Raw genomic sequence first — 20,634 nt, 5'->3', positions numbered from 1 at the left:
GTTGTTGGGGTGAATGGCAGGTCCGTTTGTGGCTCCGCCGTTCGTGCCAAAGAAGGAGCTGAACAAGTTTCGGCTGATCCATCACTTGTCATTTCCGAAGGGTGCGTCGGTCAATGAGGGTATTGATCCTGAATTGTGTTCAGTGGTCTATACCTCGTTTGACGCAGCTGTGGTGTGGGTGCGGCGTTTGGGTCCGGGGACTTTGTTGGCGAAGACAGACATCGAAGCGGCTTTTGGTCTGCTCCCGGTGCACTCGGATAGCTTACTTACATCTATTGGGGTGCTTTTGGGATGGGGCGTTTTACGTGGATAGGTATCTGCCGATGGGCTGTTCCTTGTCATGCGCGTATTTTGAGGCCTTCAGGTCCTTCCTGGAGTGGGTGGTGGTGGAAGTTTCAGGTTGCAGGTCAGTCATCCATTACCTGGATGATTTTTTGTGTTTGGGTCCGGCGGATTCGCGGGTATGTCATCTGTTGCTTTCTACGTTACAGTCGGTGTTTGCGTCCTTTGGGGTGCCGCTTGCAGAAGGGAAGACTGTTGGAACTACGACTGAGTTGAGTTTTTTGGGGATTGTTTTGGACACGGTGGCCATGGAGTGTAGGTTGCCGGAGGATAAGTTGTGGGATTTGCGGGCGGAGGTTGACAGGGCGGGTAGGTCAGTTAAGATTCATTTGAGGGATTTGCAATCGTTGTTGGGGAAGTTAAATTTTGCATATCGCATTATGCCCATGGGACGAATATTTTGCAGGCGCTTGGCGGTAGCGACTGCGGGTGTGACGGCAGCGCATCATTTCATTCGGTTGGGGCGCGAGCTGCGAATGGATTTGGAAGTGTGGACTAGGTTTTTGTCAGAGTTCAACAGGAGGGCGTTGGTTTTGGGGGATGCGGTGGATAGTGTGGATTTTGATTTGTTTTCTGACACGGTAGGGGGAGTTGGTTTTGGGGTCTACTGCAACGGGCAGTAGTGTGCGGACCACTGGCCTGAGTCGTGGGGGGGGGGTAAGGGGTTGGGTTCAGAATCTGGCACTGTTGGAGCTCTTTCCTATTGTGCTAGCACTGTAGTTGTGGGGGGGATAAGTTTCGTAACAAAAAGGTGAGGTTTCATTGTGACAACATGGGGGTGGTGCAGGCCATTAATAGTTTGTCTGCTTTATCCCCGCCGGTGGTTAGGTTTTTGCAGCATATGGTATTGCGTTGAATGTGTGGGTGGTAGTGGTTCATGTGCCGGGGGTCTCTAACAGTATTGCGGATGCTCTTTCTCGTTCACAGTGGGTGCGCTTTCGGCAGCTGCCGCCAGAGTCGGAGGTCGCCGGGTTGGAGTGTCCGGGGCTGCTGTGGGAGATCTTGGAGGTACTGTGAGAAGGCTATTCAGGGCCTCCCTGACGGCCGGTACGTGGGCGGCGTACGACGAGGCTTGGGATGGTTAGTTGAGTTGGTGTGGCATGCTGGGAGTGGGGGTGGATGCGGGTGAAGTTCCCTTGGTGTTGTACAGAGACCTGTAATAGTGTACAGCACTTGTCCTACTAGTGGCCGTAACATACTAGAATAGATCGAGGTACCTGGAGGTCTCGTTTAATTACAACTATTTGCAAAGTTGCTTGATTTTTCTTTTATTTCTGATACAATGAAGCAGGAACAAAAAATGGTTAGCAAAAATAGAAGCAATGTCACAGAGGATTCCACGCAGAATAAGTTTCATCGTCTGCAACCGTTTTATAAGTTTGCACATTGGAATATGGAAATACCTGTGTAAACTGTGGCTTGTGGCCACAAACCTGAAAACCAATAAATAAAGGGATCACATGGCGTAGAATTGTTGCGGAATCCGTACACAGTACAGTACATTGTATGTAAGGCAAGTTTTACAGGAAGCAGCCTGCCGGAGATGTCTGGATCCAGCACTGCCGGATGCTACCTGACACCCGCGGGCCCTATTCACTACAATAGGGACTGGTGGAGATCAGGCCGCAAAAAGGCAAACATACCAAGAAGCAGCCAGACACCGCACGCAGCGGTATTTGTCCGGCTGTGGCCGGATAGCAAATGGGGCCGGACGGTGATGTGGTTGCTTCCGGCAATGCTGGAATGCAGAGAGATCCTTGTTTTTTGCAGTGCAAAAAATCTACAGCAGATTTTCAAATCCACAGCATGCCCTACATGTTCACAGATTTCATTCACCGCTATGCAAAGTGAAATCAGTATCTGAATCTGCACCAAAATCAGAATTTAACACAACCGGGTATCACTGCAAATTTTTAGACCGGATCAAGAATGTAAATTTTATGTGGAGTGGATCCATTGTGTGTGGAGTAGGCAGGCAATTAGCATCCTATAGGAATTAATTACAGCCTACAGGGGAGATGGGGGCCGTCTGTCATTAACTTCCAAGTTGGAACGGTGTGGAAAAATTGAACAATTGCCTCATAAGATTCATGAAATTATGCAAATTGCACCAAATTAGTAAAACAATAAAAAAAAGAAAAAAAAAAGTGGCATGGTATATTTGGTGCAATTCGCAACTTTTCTGAATCATACAGCAAGTACAGATTAAAACACCAAAATTGGCCAACTGTGCATCAGTATCTTAAGACCATGAGTGCTCTGCTGGAAATCCACTGGGAATCACAGATCTTTGTGTTGAGATCATTCAGGAAAGACGCAGACAATGAGATAAGACGTATAAACACATATACAATAAGTTATTTACAGATCACCAAAAAATGGTAAGTAAAATCCATCTGCTCCACCCAGAAGAAATCAGAACATGCGGTTGGCTCCATTCGCCATGGTCAATAGCAGCTTCAAGGTGAAGAGGGCTGAAAGCCCCGAGTCTAGCGAGATAGTTCAAATGGTTGTCTTGGAGTAGTCATGACCCTGTGTCCAGGAATCAGTAGAGAGCACCAGTGATGGGCGACATCAGGAAAAAAAAACTAAAAAAAAACCAGATGATCACACAGCGTCAGGATCAAAAGCACCAGGTGAAATGAGGACTTCATACGAGGTCACAGGACTTTTTGGTAGAAGAAGACGATCATCACCAGGTTCATGGTGAAACTCATGGCCAAGAAAACGCCAGTCAGCGACAACCCTCCACAACCTGGTGGGTAAAGCACAGGACATGAGCTAAAGACATCTTGGACATCTTGCATTTATATGCTGCACAAAGCTGACAGAAAACCTCTGCATAACGGCTTATGCACACGAACGTTAGGGCTCAGTCCCCATATTGCGGACTGTAAACGGCCAGTCTGCAATATACGAGCACTGGCAGTTTGCACTCCGTGGTGTGGATGCGGACCCATTGACTTGAGGGTCTGCAATCCGCAAGATATGACCGAAGATAGAACTTTTGTGGAGCAGAGGCACGGATCAGAAGCACTACTTCCGTGGGCTTTCGGCCTCTGCACCGCAAAAAGATAGAACACGGATCGCGGACCCATTCAAGTCAACGGGTCTGCATTCACAAACATGCACTACTTTTTTTGTGGTGAAGACCGTCGGATACGGATCACGGACCCTATTCTAGTGAATGGGTCCGGGTCCGCAGTCAGCGGCACATGGTTGGTGCACATGCGTTGTTGACCACAATTTGCAGTCCGCAGCATGGGCAAGGCTGGTACACTGTCATGTGCATGAGGCTTAGGCTTTATTCAACACATCAGTGTTTGGTCAGTGATTATGAGCCAAAACCAGGTGCGTCTCTAAACACAGAACAGGCGCAGAGCTTTTCCTAAGGCCTCATGCACACGACCGTTGTGTGCATCCGTGGCCGTTGTGCCGTTTTTTTTCGCGGACCCATTGATTTTCAATGGGTCCGTGGAAAAATCGGAAAATGCACCGTTTTGCAGCCGAGGCCGTGATCCGTGTATCCTGTCCGTCAAAAAAATATGACCTGTCCTATTTTTTTGACGGACAACGGTTCACGGACCCATTCAAGTGAATGGGTCCGTGAAAGAACACGGATGCACACAAGATTGGCATCCGTGTCCATGATCCGTGGCCGTAGGTTGCTTTCATACAGACGGATCCGAAGATACGTCTGCATAAAAACTTTTTCTGATCTAAGTTTTCACTTCGTGAAAACTCATATCCGACAGTATATTCTAACACAGAAGCATTCCCATGGTGATGGGGACGCTTCTAGTTAGAATACACTACAAACTTTGTACAAGACTGCCCCCTGCTGCCTGGCAGCACCCGATCTCTTACAGGGGGATATGATAGCACAATTAACCCCTTCAGGTGCGGCACCTAAAGGGGTTAATTGTACTATAATATTCCCCTGTAAGAGATCAGGGCTGCCAGGCAGCAGACCCCCCCCCCCCCCTCCCCAGTTTGAATATCGTTGGTGGCACAGTGTGCGCCCCCCATCGGGCCCCCCCCTTCCTCCCTCTAATGTTAGAAATCGTTGGTGGCACAGTGTGCGCCCACCATCGCCCCCCCCCTCCCTCCCTCTATTGTAATAAATCGTTGGTGGCACAGTGTGCGCCCCCCCATCGGCCCCCCTCCCTCTATAGCAGTAACAACATTGGTGGCAGTGTGCGGCCTCCCATTCCCCCCCCCATCATTGGTGGCAGCGGAGTTCCGATCGGAGTCCCAGTTTAATCGCTGGGGCTTCGATCGGTAACCATGGCAACCAGGAAGCTACTGCCGCCCTGGTTGCCATGGTTACTTAGCAATAGTACAACAGTAGAAGATTCATACTTACCTGCTTGCTGCTGCGATGTCTGTGAACGTCCAGGAGCTCCTCCTACTGGTAAGTGACAGTTCTTTAGCAATGCGCCGCACAGACCTTTCACTTACCAGTAGGTGGAGCTCCCGGCCGCACACAGACATCGCAGCAGCAAGCAGGTAACTATGAGTCTTCTACTATTGTACTATTGCTAAGTAACCATGGCAACCAGGACTGCAGTAGCGTCCTGGTTGCCATGGTTACCGATCGGAGCCCCAGCGATTAAACTGGGACTCCGATCGGAACTCCGCTGCCACCAATGATGGGGGGGGGGGGGGGGGGATGGGAGGCCGCACACTGCCACCAATGTTGTTACTGCTATAGAGGGAGGGGGGGGGCCGATGGTGGGCGCACACTGTGCCACCAACGATTTATTACAATAGAGGGAGGGAGGGGGGGGGGGGGGCGATGGTGGGCGCACACTGTGCCACCAACGATTTATTACAATAGAGGGAGGGAGGGGGGGCCCGATGGGGGGCGCACACTGTGCCACCAACGATATTCAAACTGGGGAGGGGGGGGGGGGTCTGCCCCCTGCTGCCTGGCAGCCCTGATCTCTTACAGGGGAATATGATAGTACAATTAACCCCTTTAGGTGCCGCACCTGAAGGGGTTAATTGTGCTATCATATCCCCCTGTAAGAGATCGGGTGCTGCCAGGCAGCAGGGGGCAGTCTTGTACAAAGTTTGTAGTGTATTTTAACTAGAAGCGTCCCCATCACCATGGGAACGCCTCTGTGTTAGAATATACTGTCGGATCTGAGTTTCACGAAGTAGCTCATATCCGACAGTATATTCTAACATAGAGGCGTTCCCATGGTGATGGGGACGCTTCAAGTTAAAATATACCATCGGATTGGAGAAAACTCCAATCCGATGGTATAAAAGAACTCCAGACTTTACATTGAAAGTCAATGGGGACGGATCCGTTTGAAATGGCACCATATTGTGTCAACATCAAACGGATCCGTCCCAATTGACTTGCATTGTAATTCAGGACGGATCCGTTTGGCTCCGCACGGCCAGGCGGACACCAAAACGATTTTTTTTTCATGTCCGTGGATCCTCCAAAAAATCAAGGAAGACCCACGGACGAAAAAACGGTCACGGATCCTGGACCCACGGACCCCGTTTTTGCGGACCGTGAAAAAAAAAACTGTCGTGTGCATGAGGCCTTATACATTATGTCTGGAGGCTCCAATCCTGGTTTTAGCTCACAATCCCTGATGGAAATCACTGAACAAACACTGGGGCACATTTACCCATTTTTTTCTAACCGGCCACATGACAATCTTTAGTCACATGGCCGCTGTTACGCAGTGTCGGCCAGCTGGGCGTTATGGGGGCAGGCAAATTCACTAACCAGCAGATTTACTAACATTTATGCCTGGAAACAATCGTAAATGTTAGCGAAAAACTACGCCTTCCAGATGCAAGGACTGCCAAAGCCGCGCCTAATTTATGACTAGGTGCACAGCGGCAGCACAAGTTCTGCACAGAAAAAAAATATATAAATCTACGTGTACATGAGATTTGTGTAATCTCATACATTTTGCTGGTACTGTGCTACGCTGTGTTTTTTATTGCATGGGAATTAGCCTGGAAAAACCGTATGTATTCCTGAACGTGTGTAGGCGGACCTTATACAGACACTGCTTGTGTGAACACTACAGTGCCTACAATGCATTACAGCAGAGGTGGAATTAAATGGGATGTCTCATGTCCTGAAACATGCTGGAGTTATACAAATGAGAGGTAATACACGTCCCGGGACCCCCTGGTGGGATGTCAGCATATACTTGCATTAGCTCCTTCCAATGATAAATGAGCAGCGGTTAGGAGAAGCCACTCACTTTTCCACTTGGATGGAGATTCCGGGAACGCTGTGGTGGAATCTACTTGACAGGCAGAGGAATGAGAGGAGTTATCCTTCTTGGGTATGTGATTACTGGATATGCTGCCAGCTTCTGTCATAGGTTTCATGGTATCTGAAATGTAAAGTGAAGAAAACCAGGCACATCAGTCAACAGAGAGGAGAAAAGTAGTAGTGCTGGCATTCCCATACCCTCATTACATCGTATAAGCTGTGCCGTGCCAGTATCGGGATGATAAACGTGGCCCAGTGCTATCCACCCCCCACCTTATTAGCACACCGCCCACTGATGCACCATGCACCAGCACCAGGAGCACCAGTATTCCTATCACACATCACTATGGCGCCCAACACCATACAATGGTTCATTACAAGAACTTGCTGGCTAACAGAGGCAAATGGTTCATATATTTGTCCCCCAAAAAAACAGAAACCCACTTTGTGCAATATTAGGAGTGAACTCATGGGAGCTGAGGCTGCTGTCGGGGTGGTACACTTCATCAATGTTGGTCCGGGTCGGTGCCCTGTTCAGTGAGAGGCCTAGTTTTTGTCCATGTAAGTTAAGGCGAGCAGGGCTGATTAATGGTCGCCTGTGGAGCAATGACCCGCAGCTGGAGGTGGCAGAACCAGCCACTGATGGTGTGGGGGAAGGCAGAGGAGAGACTGCGCAGCTTCCGGACAGTAGGGAAAAATAATCTGAAGACAGAAAGGTACAAGTTACCATTAATTACTACAAAGAAATTATTTTTATTTTTTTAAGAAGTTAGGTGACAACCAATATGGCCACCACAAACCAAATTGACAGATTGGCTGTATCAACAAAAAATTAGATCGCTCCCAAAATGTAAAGCTGGCCACCCAGCTTTCCCAAAAGCCGATATAGCAGAGAAAATCAAAATTTAAATTGAATTCTCTCTTTATCCAATCTGGTCTTACCTGATCCAGGAGATTCTTTGTACACCGAAGACCGAGAAGCTGGACGGCTCCCGCTGAAGAGATATCCAGAATCTAGAAAACACAAGTGCAAGGCGAGTTATCAACCTTCCCTTCCGTCCACGTACAGCCCAAACTTGTCCTTGGTCATTTAAAAAATAAAAGTGACAGCAAGCATGAGAGGGCGTTTGAAGAAAATTTATATAAATGGTGGAAGTGACCAATATTATAGAATTCACTTTAAATGGGGCTTCCAATGGTCAGAATACTGATGGCCTATCAATTTTCAGATTGGTGGTCCTGAAATTCCAATAATGTGGCAGTTGGTCTTTAAAAAAAATTCATTTTTTTTTTGTGAACTGTGCTAAGAGCGATTCTCTTTCTTTCACCATCTGCTTGGCATATGCAAAAGGCAACAAAATCTAGACTGCATCAAGCAAAGGCAGTGTTGGGGACCCTGAAATTCCAGTCTAAATGTGCAGCTGCTGATCACCCGATGAATGAGCGAAACGCTTGTTCGTCGGGTGATTCTGTCGTTCATGCAGGTACCACCGATCATGGCCCCGGAGCAGCAGATCGTGTGGTCTGAAGCCAAGCTTCTGCATGAGGACAAGGGATTGCTTAAGGATCCCACATCCTCATACAGTGAAGGAGATCACTGCATAGTCTCCCTTACCGAACGAGCAGCCGACTGTTGGAAAGGAAAGGTGGATTTAGATGGGCCGACTAAGCGGCCGATTGTCGGGAAGGAAGAGTTCCTTCCAGACATCTGGCAGCTCGTTCAGTGAAGGAGACCGCACATTTACATGCAGCGATCATCTTCACTGTATGAGGACAGGGGATCGCTATAGTGATCCCTTGTCCTTATACAGAATCATTGCTTCTGAGCAGCAGATCGCTGTTTAGACCATACGATCTGCTGACCATACGGTCGTTCCCGATAACCTGGATGATTATCGGTCTGTCTAAATCCACCACGCTTCCTTCCCGACAAACAGCTGCTCAGTTGGCCCATCTAAAACCACCTTAATAAAGCACTACTAGACGACAGATCACAGGCAGTTAAATACTGAGACAGAAATGACACCGTGCAGTGATTTCAGAGCAGCCACATGGTTAAAATCCTTCCTATTTCCTGTTTCTTAAGTGGCCCCTGCACATACCAGGCATTCCATCATCTAACGACATAACAAGCCCCGGAAGGGCCCCTGATGCCAGGACAGGGAAGAATATTACCATCGGGAGAAAGACAAAACCCATCTCTCAGCAACCGCCCCCCACCCCCAATGTCCACCAAGAAATCCTACATACCAATGCATGTAAAGGGTAAGTTTGTCACAATTGCAATGGGGGCTGAAAGATAGAGGGAACTATATAAAATTTAGTATGTATGGTATTGTAGTCACGATTGGTCAAAAGGACTAACGGAATACATCAGAAACTATGGCGCAAGGAAGCAGTCACATCAACCAGCTCCTCACTTATGGCTGGCCAAGGACCAGGAGACAGGCAGCACAACTTCTGTAGTGCATACCATGTGCAACTATCATCCAATAAATCAATGCATCAAGGGGGGTCTATAGTCACCGATCAGGTCAACTCTATTGGGCATGGCCTGTTAGATGACTTCAGCATCCCAAGACCCATGTGCAATAGGTTCTTCTACAGGGGCGCACCATCATTCTTTCATCCTCCTCCACTGGATACAGTCCACTTAACAATACTCCTTTCTCTATGACCTAGCATCTGTAGGAATAACTTACCTGCCCGTGCCAAGGAGGGGATGGTGCCAAGAGACAGGGCTCTGTTCAGTCGTCCGGGTAGAGATGAGGGTGACGCTCTGCGCTCGGAGCGATAGGCCGGTTGGCTCAGTAGATGCAGGAGACCAGGCGGGGTGGACAGCAATGGAGTGGGATGGTCTGGAAGAACTATAGTGCTGTTCATGTGTCTGAACGAAGACAGAGGATCCCCAGAGAGACATCTGTAGAAGGAAGGAGGACGCTGAACAGAAGGGCAGGTTTCCTTTAAGGGGGAGTTTTCATGTTTTATATAAATGAAGCTTAACCCCTTAAGGACACAGCCTTATTTCACCTTAAAGGGATTCTGTCATGACATTTTAGGCCTGTAACCTAAACATATGGCCAGGTCCCTACTAATAACCTGAATCAGAAACTGTCCTCATTAAATCTGTGGCTCTATTAGCACATAAAACAGGTTTTTATAACCAGACATTCACCTACCTAAGGTGCCCAAGGGGACGTCGCTTCATACAGTGTGCCCGGCTGCACCCATCTCCGTCTGGTGCCCAGCGCCGCCTTCCCAGTTGAAATCGCCGCCCTCCCTGTCTATAGCACCGCCTCCGCAATCGCCCGGTCCCTCTGCCAGATCCCACACGTGCGCACTAGGCATAACCTGAGGGACCGGACGATTGTGGAGGCGGCGCTATAGACAGGGAGGGCGGTGATTTCAACTGGGAAGGTGGCGTTGGGCACCAGACGGAGATGGGTGCAGCCAGGCACACTGTATGAAGCGATGTCCCCTTGGGCACCTTAGGTAGGTGAATGTCAGGTTATAAAAACCTGTTTTATGTGCTAATAGAGCCACAGGCAGATTTAATAAGGACAGTTTCAGATTCAGGTTATTAGTAGGGACCTGGCCATATGTTCAGGTTATAGGTCTAAAATGTTATGACAGAATCCCTTTAAGGACCAGGACATTTTTTGAAAATCTGACCAGTGTCACTTTAAGTGGTGATAACGTTAAAACGCCTTTTCTTATCCAGGTCAATCTGAAATTGTTTTCTCGTCAAATATTGTACTTCATGATGGTGGTAAAATTTAGTCAAAAAGTTATTTATAAAAAAAAAATATACCAAATTTACTTTTTTTTTTTAAAGTTACAAATTTTCAAAATTCTATTTCTTTACTTATAATAGATCGTAATAACTCCAAAAATAGTTATGACGTAGACATGGGGAATGTAAAGTCATGTTTGAATCATTTTATGAATGCAATTTTATTTTTTGGGACGTTAGAAGGCTTAGAATGTTTAGAAGCACCACAAAAAAAAAAAAAAAAATACAAAAAAAAGGGAACATGGTATACTTTGGTGAGGTGCGGAGGCACGGACTAAGATCCCATGGAAGCACTCCGTAGTGCTTCCACTCCACACCATCCATATCTTGCAGTTTGAGGCCGGTGCCCGTATATTGCGAACCTGCTGTTTATGTGCATGAGCCCTAATTATGGAAGAAGTTCTACAACTTCTTAATATCATTACCATTTCAATTCCTCACCATTTTCCAGCCTTTACTTGTTCTCACAAACTAACACTGCATGCCAAATACATAAATCTCTCTCCTCTACAATGTATCAGCGCAGGAAAGACATGCAGGTTGTTTAGTTCACAGAAGATTGTCTACACTGGATACAAGTACAGCGGTGAGAAGTATCAGGGCAGGACGGGTTTTCAGAAACTGGATGTAAACAAGAATGTTTCCATTCTCTGACAGGTAGCAACGATCTTGACAAAAATGACAGAATAAATTGCAGAAGGCCTCGATGGTAAGGTGTGTCTTTTTGCTGATGACACAAAGATTTGTAACAGGGTTGATGTTCCTGGAGGGATACACCAAATGGAAAAGGATGCTACGGTTTTAGCTTTTGCCTGGTTAAAACGACTGAACTAAAAACATCCTGAACGGATTGCTCTCCATTCAGAATGCATGGGGATATGCCTGATCAGTTCTTTTCTGGTATAGAGGCCCTGTGACGGAACTCTGTGCCGGAAAAGAAAACGCTAGTGTGAAAGTACCCTAAACTAGTCCATGGATTGCAGGATAAAACTTACCAGGAAAGATTAAAAGGACCTTAACATGTATAGCTTGGGAGAAAGACGAGACAGAGGGGAGATGATAGAAACTTTTAAATACATAAAGGGAATCAACAAGGTAAACGAGGAGAGAATATTTAAAAGAAGAAAAACTGCTACAAGAGGACATAGTTTTAAATTAGAGGGGCAAAGGTTTAAAAGTAATATCAGGAAGTATTACTTTACTGAGAGAGTAGTGGATGCATGGAATAGCCTTCCTGCAGAAGTGGTAGCTGCAAATACAGTAAAGGAGTTTAAGCATGCATGGGATAGGCATAAGGCTATCCTTCATACAAGATAGGGCCAGGGGCTATCCATAGTATTTAGTATATTGGGCAGACTAGATGGGCCAAATGGTTCTTATCTGCCGACACATTCTATGTTTCTAATACAAAATGAGAAAGTTGCAGAGTAGGAAAGAAAGTGTGAAAAGTACACTAGACACCAAGCCGAGAGCTCAACAGGGACTTGTCAGTCTCCTACAATGCACCCGTCTCCAGCAGCTGACCCTCCGTTAACAAAAGGCCTTAGGCTCTTCATGACCACTGCCGGCGGGCGCCTGTCTGGCCACATCCACACTGAAGGCTCTCTGAGACTGAGCATTTGCTATGCATTAATCCTGCTTCAATAAACAGACCTTTTGTAATGAAGGAAACCATGGACATATGGAACACAAGTGTAAAACCATTTTTTTTTTTTACACCAATGAGTATTTACTTCACTCACAGCATTTTCAGCTTGCGTTTTTTGGCACAGATCCGTAAAAAAAAAACAAAAAAAAAAAAAACAAGATATATGCAAGGCCATTTCAAAATGAATGTGCTATCCACAAAAAACAGTCATGTGCTTGAACCCTGATACAATGATCCTCTGGGCAATGGCCGTGCAGTACACAGCAGACTCTACAAGGTGGGTCCATACAGGTGTGTAATATAGGCTCACAGCCACTCTGTGGCTACATCCCACTGACACAGCCTCCCGGCTCTGCACTTATGTCCCAGACATGATCAGGGCGACTTTTCAGGATCTGGTTACAAGAAAGGAATGACAGCAAGCAGAGATCTTGACAATGGTGACGAACTGAAACAATTACAAAAGGTGAACTTTTCGTTATACGGAAGCAGGGCCGGCTCCAGGTTCATGTGGGCCCTTGGGTGATAAATCCCAGTGGGCCCCCCTGAGGCATTTTTTTCTTTTACATTTACATGTCCCCCAGTGGCCCCTATACAGTATAATGATCACTAGTGGCCCTTCACTCAGTATAATAGCCCCCCCCGCCCCCAAAACTGTATAATGACCCCCAGTGGCCCTCCATTCAGAATAATGACCCCCGCACTGGGGGGTCATTATATGGAATGGGGGCTCTGGGGGTCATTATACTGAATAGAGGGTCATTGGGGTTCATTATACTAAATGGGGGACACTGGGGGGGTCATAATACTATGTAAAGGGCCCTCACAGTATAATGACCCCACAGTGGCCCTCCATTCAGAATAATGACCCCGGTCACCCCCACACTGGGGGTTATACTGTATGGATGGGGCACTGGGGGTCATACTAAATAAAGGGTCATTTTATTGTGTAAGGGTCCTTCACAGTAATGCTCCCCCCAGTGGCCCCCTCACATACCCATCATTGCTGGAGCACAGGGGAGCCGGCGGTCCTGTCATTCACTAACCGCAGCTGCCTGCGCTCCTTCTCTCCTCAGGCCCGCTGCAGCAGTGAGACACATGTCATGACGTCATTGCTGGGCCAGGCCTGGAGGAGAGAAGGAGCTGTGCAGTGATGTAGCTAGAACCGACTGGGCCCCACAGAAAATTTTTGAACGCCCGGCCCCCTCGATGGGTTCACATCACGTTTTTCCTATCGGTTTCATGTATACAAATGTGCAGCACTCCACGTTTTTGTATCTTGCAGAGTCCAGTATAATAATAAAAATAAAAAAAAAGCATACATTAACATATATGTTTTTTTTTACCATGGAACTGTATGTTGAACGGACGCCACTGTACGGCATCGGTCTGAGGCATCTGTTAACGCATACATTTTTGGTATGCATTAGATGGATGGCACAAATGGCATGTGAACCCAACCCTAGTGTCAGAATAAGCACCAGTACACAGCGGAGCAGTGTGGCGGAGAGGGGGGCCGCCATGTACTGACAGAGCGCTAACTGGTCCTGGTGGTCAGGGATGAGGACTGTGTCTCCCAAGGATCATTTATCTACTGGGAAATACAGGGCACAGTATAGTACACTAGAATCTATATACTATAAAGAAATTATCCCTACCGCCGAATGATAATTCAATTAAGAGGTAATTTATTATATAGAAAAGTCTATATTAGGCGTATCTCTGACACAGATTGTGGCACAAAGGTCCTTAGCACCGCAATCTGTATCTGAAAAAGGATGGCGTGGGCAGGGAAAGGGATACAATTATGGCCATACAGTGATGAAACCACCATACAGTGACCAGATAAAAGGGTATAAGAGGGCACAGTCCTGGGTGTGGGCCACAGTCACATGACGCTGTGACGTTAGAAGGTCCTTATGGTGAATGCAATTCAGATGCAACCATAATGAGAGGCAGAGGAGTGAGACAGGGGCCCTGGATGGACACAGCAAGTAGGTGGAAGGGGCTCTGAGGGGGATTCATACAACAAGTAGTAGACAGGAGGTCTGTGCAGGGCAGCAACAGGAGCTCTGGATACATGAGAGAGGAAAGGAGACAGAAGGGGATCCATGAGGAGGAGATCGGACAGGATATGTGGTTGGGAGGGGGGGGGGGGCGCACTGAGGAAGCAAGCGTCCTTCTCTCAGAGCGCTTGCGCCAAATGAAGACACAGGATTTAAAATGCTGACAGGGCCAGCCGGAGGAGGAGAGCGCTCGCTGGCCCTGTCAATCAACAGGAGGAGGGGGCTTTTTTTTGAAAGGCGAATGTGGCGGCTACCAGCAAGTAACCGCCCTACTTGCTGGTAGCGAGGTAATTAACATATTATAAAAGTGCAGTTTTTAAAGAAACTAAGCCACAGCAAAAAGTAAGAGCACTATATATTGAATAATCGCACTAAGTATTTTAATTAGCTGAAAAATTACTTTTGGGGGGGGGGGGGGGCGACAGAAGCCCTTTAATGAAACAGTAAAACAACTAAATAGAATGAAGCAGCATCCAGCAGCAGATCGAAGAGCCCCCCCCCCCCCCCCCCTCGTGTTCCACAGAGAAAAGACAGTCACAGTGCAGACTCACTGACAACCTGTGTTCACACTTCTGCTCCAGCCCTGTCAGTCTCTCTTCTCAGGCAGCATGTCCTGTGTAGAAGGGGCGTATCTGAGTCTCTGCAGCAGCCGGCCTCATGTGACCCAAAGGGGTAATGCGTAAGTGAAATGACAGCAATGAGAGCTTCCATCTGTATTGATGGAAGTGCTCATCGCAGCTCAGAAGTCCCCCCCGCCCAGGAGCATTGGGCCCTGGCACTTGGGTTATAACACACCGGCCCTGTATGGAAGCACATGTTGGTTTAACACGGCAGGAACTTCTCATCAACCTGGTGAAAATAATACAATAGTTTGCAGTGCAACATAACATTTTTACAAAACCCTATAAAAATTGCATACATTATCTCTGTACTCGCAGCTTTCCATGTTAAAAGCGCACTCATCTGTATCAACTTTCAGCCAACCATGGATATATAGAGAATTTACACTGTACAAGGTCAAGAAAAGCAGGGAAGAGGCCTCTGCTTCATGCAGAAGGTGGGAGCTGGAGAGGTTATGGGGGGAAGCAAGCTGGATAATGGTATGAGCAGAGTGGAATGGGCAGATTTGGCTACTTAATTCTACAACTGTGTGTTACTATTCCGTCAGATGTAGTATCCGCCTTGTTCCTCCAGCAGTACCACATTGTTTTGTAACATTGTTTGTGCCATAGGAAACCTGCTGCAGGGTCAGGCTGTACTGACCTGAGATGCACCAAATCTATCAAATATTGTGCAACATCAGAAATTTGGTGCAAATTACATCAGACTACAGCAAAACTTCACTATTGAGGTCCCACTGCATGCACATCACCAGGCAATATTGTTGGTCGCTTGTTCCTACTGGACTAGAATAGTTCAGACTCAAATTTAACAGTTATGCAGATGAAAACCAGACATGGAGGACAATCCGGTGTGACGTTCCGTATCCTCCTGAAAAAAAGATTTTTATAGCGGTTATTAAAGACCTATAATGCCCCCCCTTCCCCCTATATGCCCGGGTGCCTCACAGGTGTGCCCGAGAGTGAGGCAAGTACAATCTCTGAGGGGCCTGGTCATATGAGGGAGGTGGTGGTGGTGGGGCATTATAGGTCTTGGATAACCCCCTTTAACTAATCCAGACTTATCCACAGACCATGCCATACTTTCTCAACAGGTGCAGGTCCCACCTTTGGGAAAATAGGGGTTCAGCGACTCCAGATCCCAAATGACTACTTTCCCTATAGAAGTGACTGGAGAGGAAAGTGGCCATCTGGAAAAGAGGTCTCTGGATCCTTATTTGCTAAGGCTACGCTCACATCTCAGTTATGGAGATCCAGTAGGCTGTTCCGGCACAGAGCAGCCTGCTGGATCTTGCAGGATCTAGCGTTGCCAGGGTCTATTCTTCACCGCCGGTTCCCATTAACTGTAATAAGTTGTAGTGATCCATTTGCTTTCTGGCATAAATGCTGGGTTTCGTCCAGACAAAAAACGTTGCAGGCAATGTATTTTTGTCTGGCCGACAACAGGCATTTGCGCCGGATGTGTCACAATATTTATTATTGGAATATCCCTTTAAAATTCAGGACATGCAGTGGGTACCAGACCGACAATTGTGCCAATGCGATATCGGGCTATACAGTGCTGCAGCAAGTGGATTATGGGACTCGCTTGTAACCCTGCTCTCAGACGGTCTGTGTAGACATTACTTTCTATTCAGCAATAGCCATTGTGCTACCAGGATCACTGCTGCACATTTCTTCTGGTTCTAGACCCGCAATGTGTGTTGGTGAATGAACGGTGACAAACATGGAATGTGCTAGAATAGCGAGGAGCCCCCCTCCCCCACAGCAGATAGGAAAGCACGCTACTGGAGTCAGGTCATCGGCTCTCCGGCCATTTATTGAACATAAAATCAGCTGCCGGTATGAGCAGCGAGTACAGAGCATTAACACATCATAAAGAACAAGAAATAATAAGTTGTGTACAGCATGACAGAAGCATGGGCATCACATGAGTGGACGGCAGCCAGCCAGCGGTCACAGAGGAGAAAGCAAGGCACAAACCAACATGGATCTGTACAGTACATGGCACACACAGGGAGAAGCAATTCTAGAATTAAAGGGGTTCTCCGGGAATTAAATATTGATGACCTATCCTCTATACTTGATCAAGAGGTCCGTCTCCTGGCAAAGTCTCTACATGCAGATGATAAGCAATGGTACGGGAGTCAGGCGCCCACCGATCAGACATTAAACGGCCATAACTGGCTTCAAACAGCTGATCATCTATCCAGAGGATAGATCTTCAGTTAAAACAAAGTGCAGAACCCCTTTAAGTTACAATGTCAGAAACTGTGCTGCACATGCTCAGTAGTGAAGACCAGAGGGGGAAGGTCACTACTGGACATGCTTGCAGTCACCTCACAACTGCTGGACAGAACAGGAAGACCGTATTAAAGGGGTTGTCTGGAAATAAATAACTTTTCACAGGTGCCCGCAGCCTGCCTCCGCTATGGAAAGCCTCATACTTACCTACTCCCCGCTGCTCTGGTCCCGTGTGCCGGTTCCCATGTCCCTTTTGGTTCACAGCTTGTTTAATTCCTAGAAAAGAGCACTTGTTCCACTGCAGCCAATAACTGGCTTCACTGGCGAGGTCTCTTAAGCACCTTTCAGACGAGCGGGTGTCACGCTGCGGACCCGCAGCGCAGCACCCGTCCTGAACTTCCAGCACTGCCGGGGTCGTATTGCATTATATTAATTTATGATTCTATGTAACCCTTAGAGGTCTGGTATGTATAGCATAACACCGACATAATGCTGTCAGTGTTATCCAATACATTCCAGAAATGTAAGGGTTAATATAGCATCATAAAAATCACTATAATGCTATACGACCCCGGAAGTGCTGGAAGTTCAGGACGGGTGCTGCGCTGCAAATCCGCAGCGAGACACTTGCTCATCTGAAAGGGGCCTTATGGACACATTCCTGCTGAATCCAGTCATTGGCTGCAGCAACGCAGATGATCATGCTCATGCCGGGAGGAAGTAAACAAGCCGCAGACCGGAAGATAGCCAACCGCAAGTCAGTGCACGGGAACGGGGCTGCCGATAGCAGGTATGAATTTTCCCATAGTAAAAGGAAGGCTGAAGACTAAAAGTTCCTTATTCCCAGACAACCTTTTCATGGCAGCACTGAATATAGAAGCTATGTGTCCTTTATTTCCATTTAGGCCTGCACACGATTCTCTGCATTTTCAGGACACACACTTACAGCTTTTCTAACTTTTTTTTCCTGAGGACAAATTCATAGGATTTCCCGTTATTAAATGCATAGCGCATTACATATTTTCTTACAGGAAATAAAATCAGAATTTCAGAAATTGTATTCCAATAAATATGGTTAAAGGTCTATCTAAGTAGCCCGATTTCCATGATAGTAAGAGGTTACCATTTTACTACAGGAAATGTGTCATTACTAAATTACTGGCCATTTATGAAGGAGTTAAAGTGTGTGAAAACCTTATCTTTTACAGACTCAACAGCCCTGGACCTCAGGACGACCCTCACACCTGTACTGTACACCCAAAATATGCTTAAATAGAGAATACATAATATAATCACAACAGACAAGAACGGGAATTAGTGTTCATACTTGTGCTTAATTAACGCAAGTGTCAAAAAAAATAACCCACAAACCATAACATTATTAATACTATAAAATTCACACTTCTATTATAGCAGGATCTGCTGCACTAATGCCCCTTGACGAGAGCAGGAAGTTATATTACACCCCGGAGGTCACGATTGCCAGCAGGGTTACTCAACTAATACTCGCTTTGCTTCTTTTGCAATTACATGCTTTGTAGTTTCACCTCCGACGAGCTCCTCATTTAAAGAGGAATGTCACCTCATCGGAAATGGCCGTTTTAATAAATACTTGCATTCCCAGTAAATTAACACTTCTGGAGCATCTTCAGTCTGTTGTGGAGTTCCTCTGCTATACTTCCTGGAAATATGAATACATTGAAAACTCCAGAAAAAGGCTGTGACCCTACACACTTGGCAGGTGACTGCTGCAGCCAATCACTTAGCTGTAGACTGCACAAGACCGCTGAAGCCAGTGACCAAGTGCAGTGGTCACATGTGGTACATGGGCACATCACCACTGCAGACAAAATATTACGTCATGGCTGCAGTCTGGCACAGAGAATAGTGCTGGATAGTAGGGGGGCTCAGGAAGGCAAGTTTTTAATTTGAACTTTGCCTCCAAAAAACGAATTTGCATGTAATACCACAAAACTGCGCTGCCATTAAAGAGAGCCTTTCCTGTATCCCCCCCCCCTTCCAGTAATAATTCTGGAACATCTGTTCTTGAGACTACATTGCACCTTTCCTCAATTATTCCTACTAAAAGTTTACTAATTACCAGCCAGCAGCCTGCAATAAAAAGATCCATGTATGCCTTACCAGCTGTTGGCTTGTCCAGGCACATTCTGACATTGGCAGCACTGACTGGGTGAAGAGACACCCCCCCTTACTAGTAACACCCAGTTGGCCATTCGTAATAAACTTGCAGTAGGAATAATAAAGAAATGGCACAACGCAAAATTAGGCCTCATGCACATGAACGCATTTTCTTTCCGTGTATGTTACGTTTTTGTTTTTTTGTGGACCTTATACAGAACCATTTTAATGGGTTGGCAAAAAAAAAGAAAGTTACTCTGTGTGCATTCCGTTTCCGTTCCACAAAAAGAATAGAACATGTCCGATTATTGTCCACATTACGGACAAGGAAAGTACTGTTCTATTAGGGGCCAGCTGTTCCATTCCACAAAATACGGAATGCACACAGACGTCATCCGTATTTTTTGCGGACCGCAAAATACATACGGTCTTATGTATGAGGTCTTAGGCTACTTTCACACAGTCAGTGTTTGTTAAGCGATTCTGAGCCAAAACCCATTGAGGTTCAGAAACACAGAATAGGTGAAAATCTTTCCATTCTAACTAGGGATCAGCAAAGTGAGCTTCGGATCCTAGATCCAAAGTCGCTCCGCTCAAAACTTCGGATTAATGCTGTACAGAGATCTGTCTCCGTACAGCATTAAAATGCATTGCCTCTGATGAGGCGAAGTTTTGAGTTCCGTCACAGGAGCTCAATATCGGGGAAAAAAAATAAAAAAAATAATGATCAGTTTTATCCTAATGCATTTTGAATGGAGAGCATTCCGTTCAGAAAGCATCAGTTCAGTCTCTGTTACGTTTTTTGGACTGAATAAATACTGCAGCATGCTACAGTTTTCTCTCCGGACAAAAATACTGAAGACTTGCCGGAATGCTGGATCCGGCATTAATTTACATTGAAGTGTATTAGTGCCGAATCCGGAATTAAGTGTTCTGGCAAAACTGATCCGGCTTTCCGGTCTGCGCAGACTTTTAAAAATGCAAATAAAATACCGGATCCGTTTTTTTTCCTGATGACACTGGAGAGATGGGTCAGGTATTTCAATGCATTTGTCAGATGGATCCGTCTGACAAACGTCAGTTTGCTTCCGGATTGCCGGAATCCTTTGCCGCAAGTGTGAAAGTACCCTAATCACTTAAAGACCAATTATAATATAAAAACAGATACCGGTGAGCAATAATAAGTTATTAATATGCAGATATCATCTCATCATTATCAATCTAGCACCAATGAAATAAATATCTTCATTTAATCAGTATTCACTACAAAAAGATAATGCCCCAAATGGTCATAACTCATTTTCTGGACAACCCAAATTATTTTGTTTAGGCATCCAATAATCTAGTTACCTGCACTCCGCCATTCCCATAGAGTTGAATGGAGCGGCAGACACAGATGCACATGACATTCACTTCAAAAGGGAACGTGAGCCATCATTCTAATGATCGGTAGGGCACCCTTGTCATAGGACAATCCCTGTAATACTATATAGCTTTCCTGTATATGATACCACACATGGGGTAGT

At 46.4% G+C, this 20,634-nt stretch overlaps 1 protein-coding gene across 1 annotated transcript in view; it reads right to left on the bottom strand.

Moving 5' to 3' along the window:
* Positions 1 to 1,604: 1,604 nt before the first annotated feature.
* TMEM201 (transmembrane protein 201) overlaps positions 1,605 to 20,634 on the bottom strand; it is a 37,625-nt gene continuing 18,595 nt past the window's right edge. The window contains exons 7-11 of the mRNA XM_044282034.1: positions 9,301 to 9,518; positions 7,541 to 7,612; positions 7,043 to 7,300; positions 6,585 to 6,719; positions 1,605 to 3,097 (exon numbers count right to left, since the gene is read on the bottom strand). Coding sequence (XP_044137969.1) covers positions 3,003 to 3,097; positions 6,585 to 6,719; positions 7,043 to 7,300; positions 7,541 to 7,612; positions 9,301 to 9,518 — 778 coding nt within the window. The 3' untranslated portion in view covers positions 1,605 to 3,002. The remainder of the gene's footprint in view (positions 3,098 to 6,584; positions 6,720 to 7,042; positions 7,301 to 7,540; positions 7,613 to 9,300; positions 9,519 to 20,634) is intronic.

The sequence above is a fragment of the Bufo gargarizans genome, chromosome 2 (genome assembly GCF_014858855.1).
Source record: "Bufo gargarizans isolate SCDJY-AF-19 chromosome 2, ASM1485885v1, whole genome shotgun sequence".
NCBI classification, from domain to species: domain Eukaryota; kingdom Metazoa; phylum Chordata; class Amphibia; order Anura; family Bufonidae; genus Bufo; species Bufo gargarizans.
The sequence above is the reverse complement of the archived record's forward strand: the minus strand, read 5'-3'. Positions and strand labels throughout refer to the sequence as shown.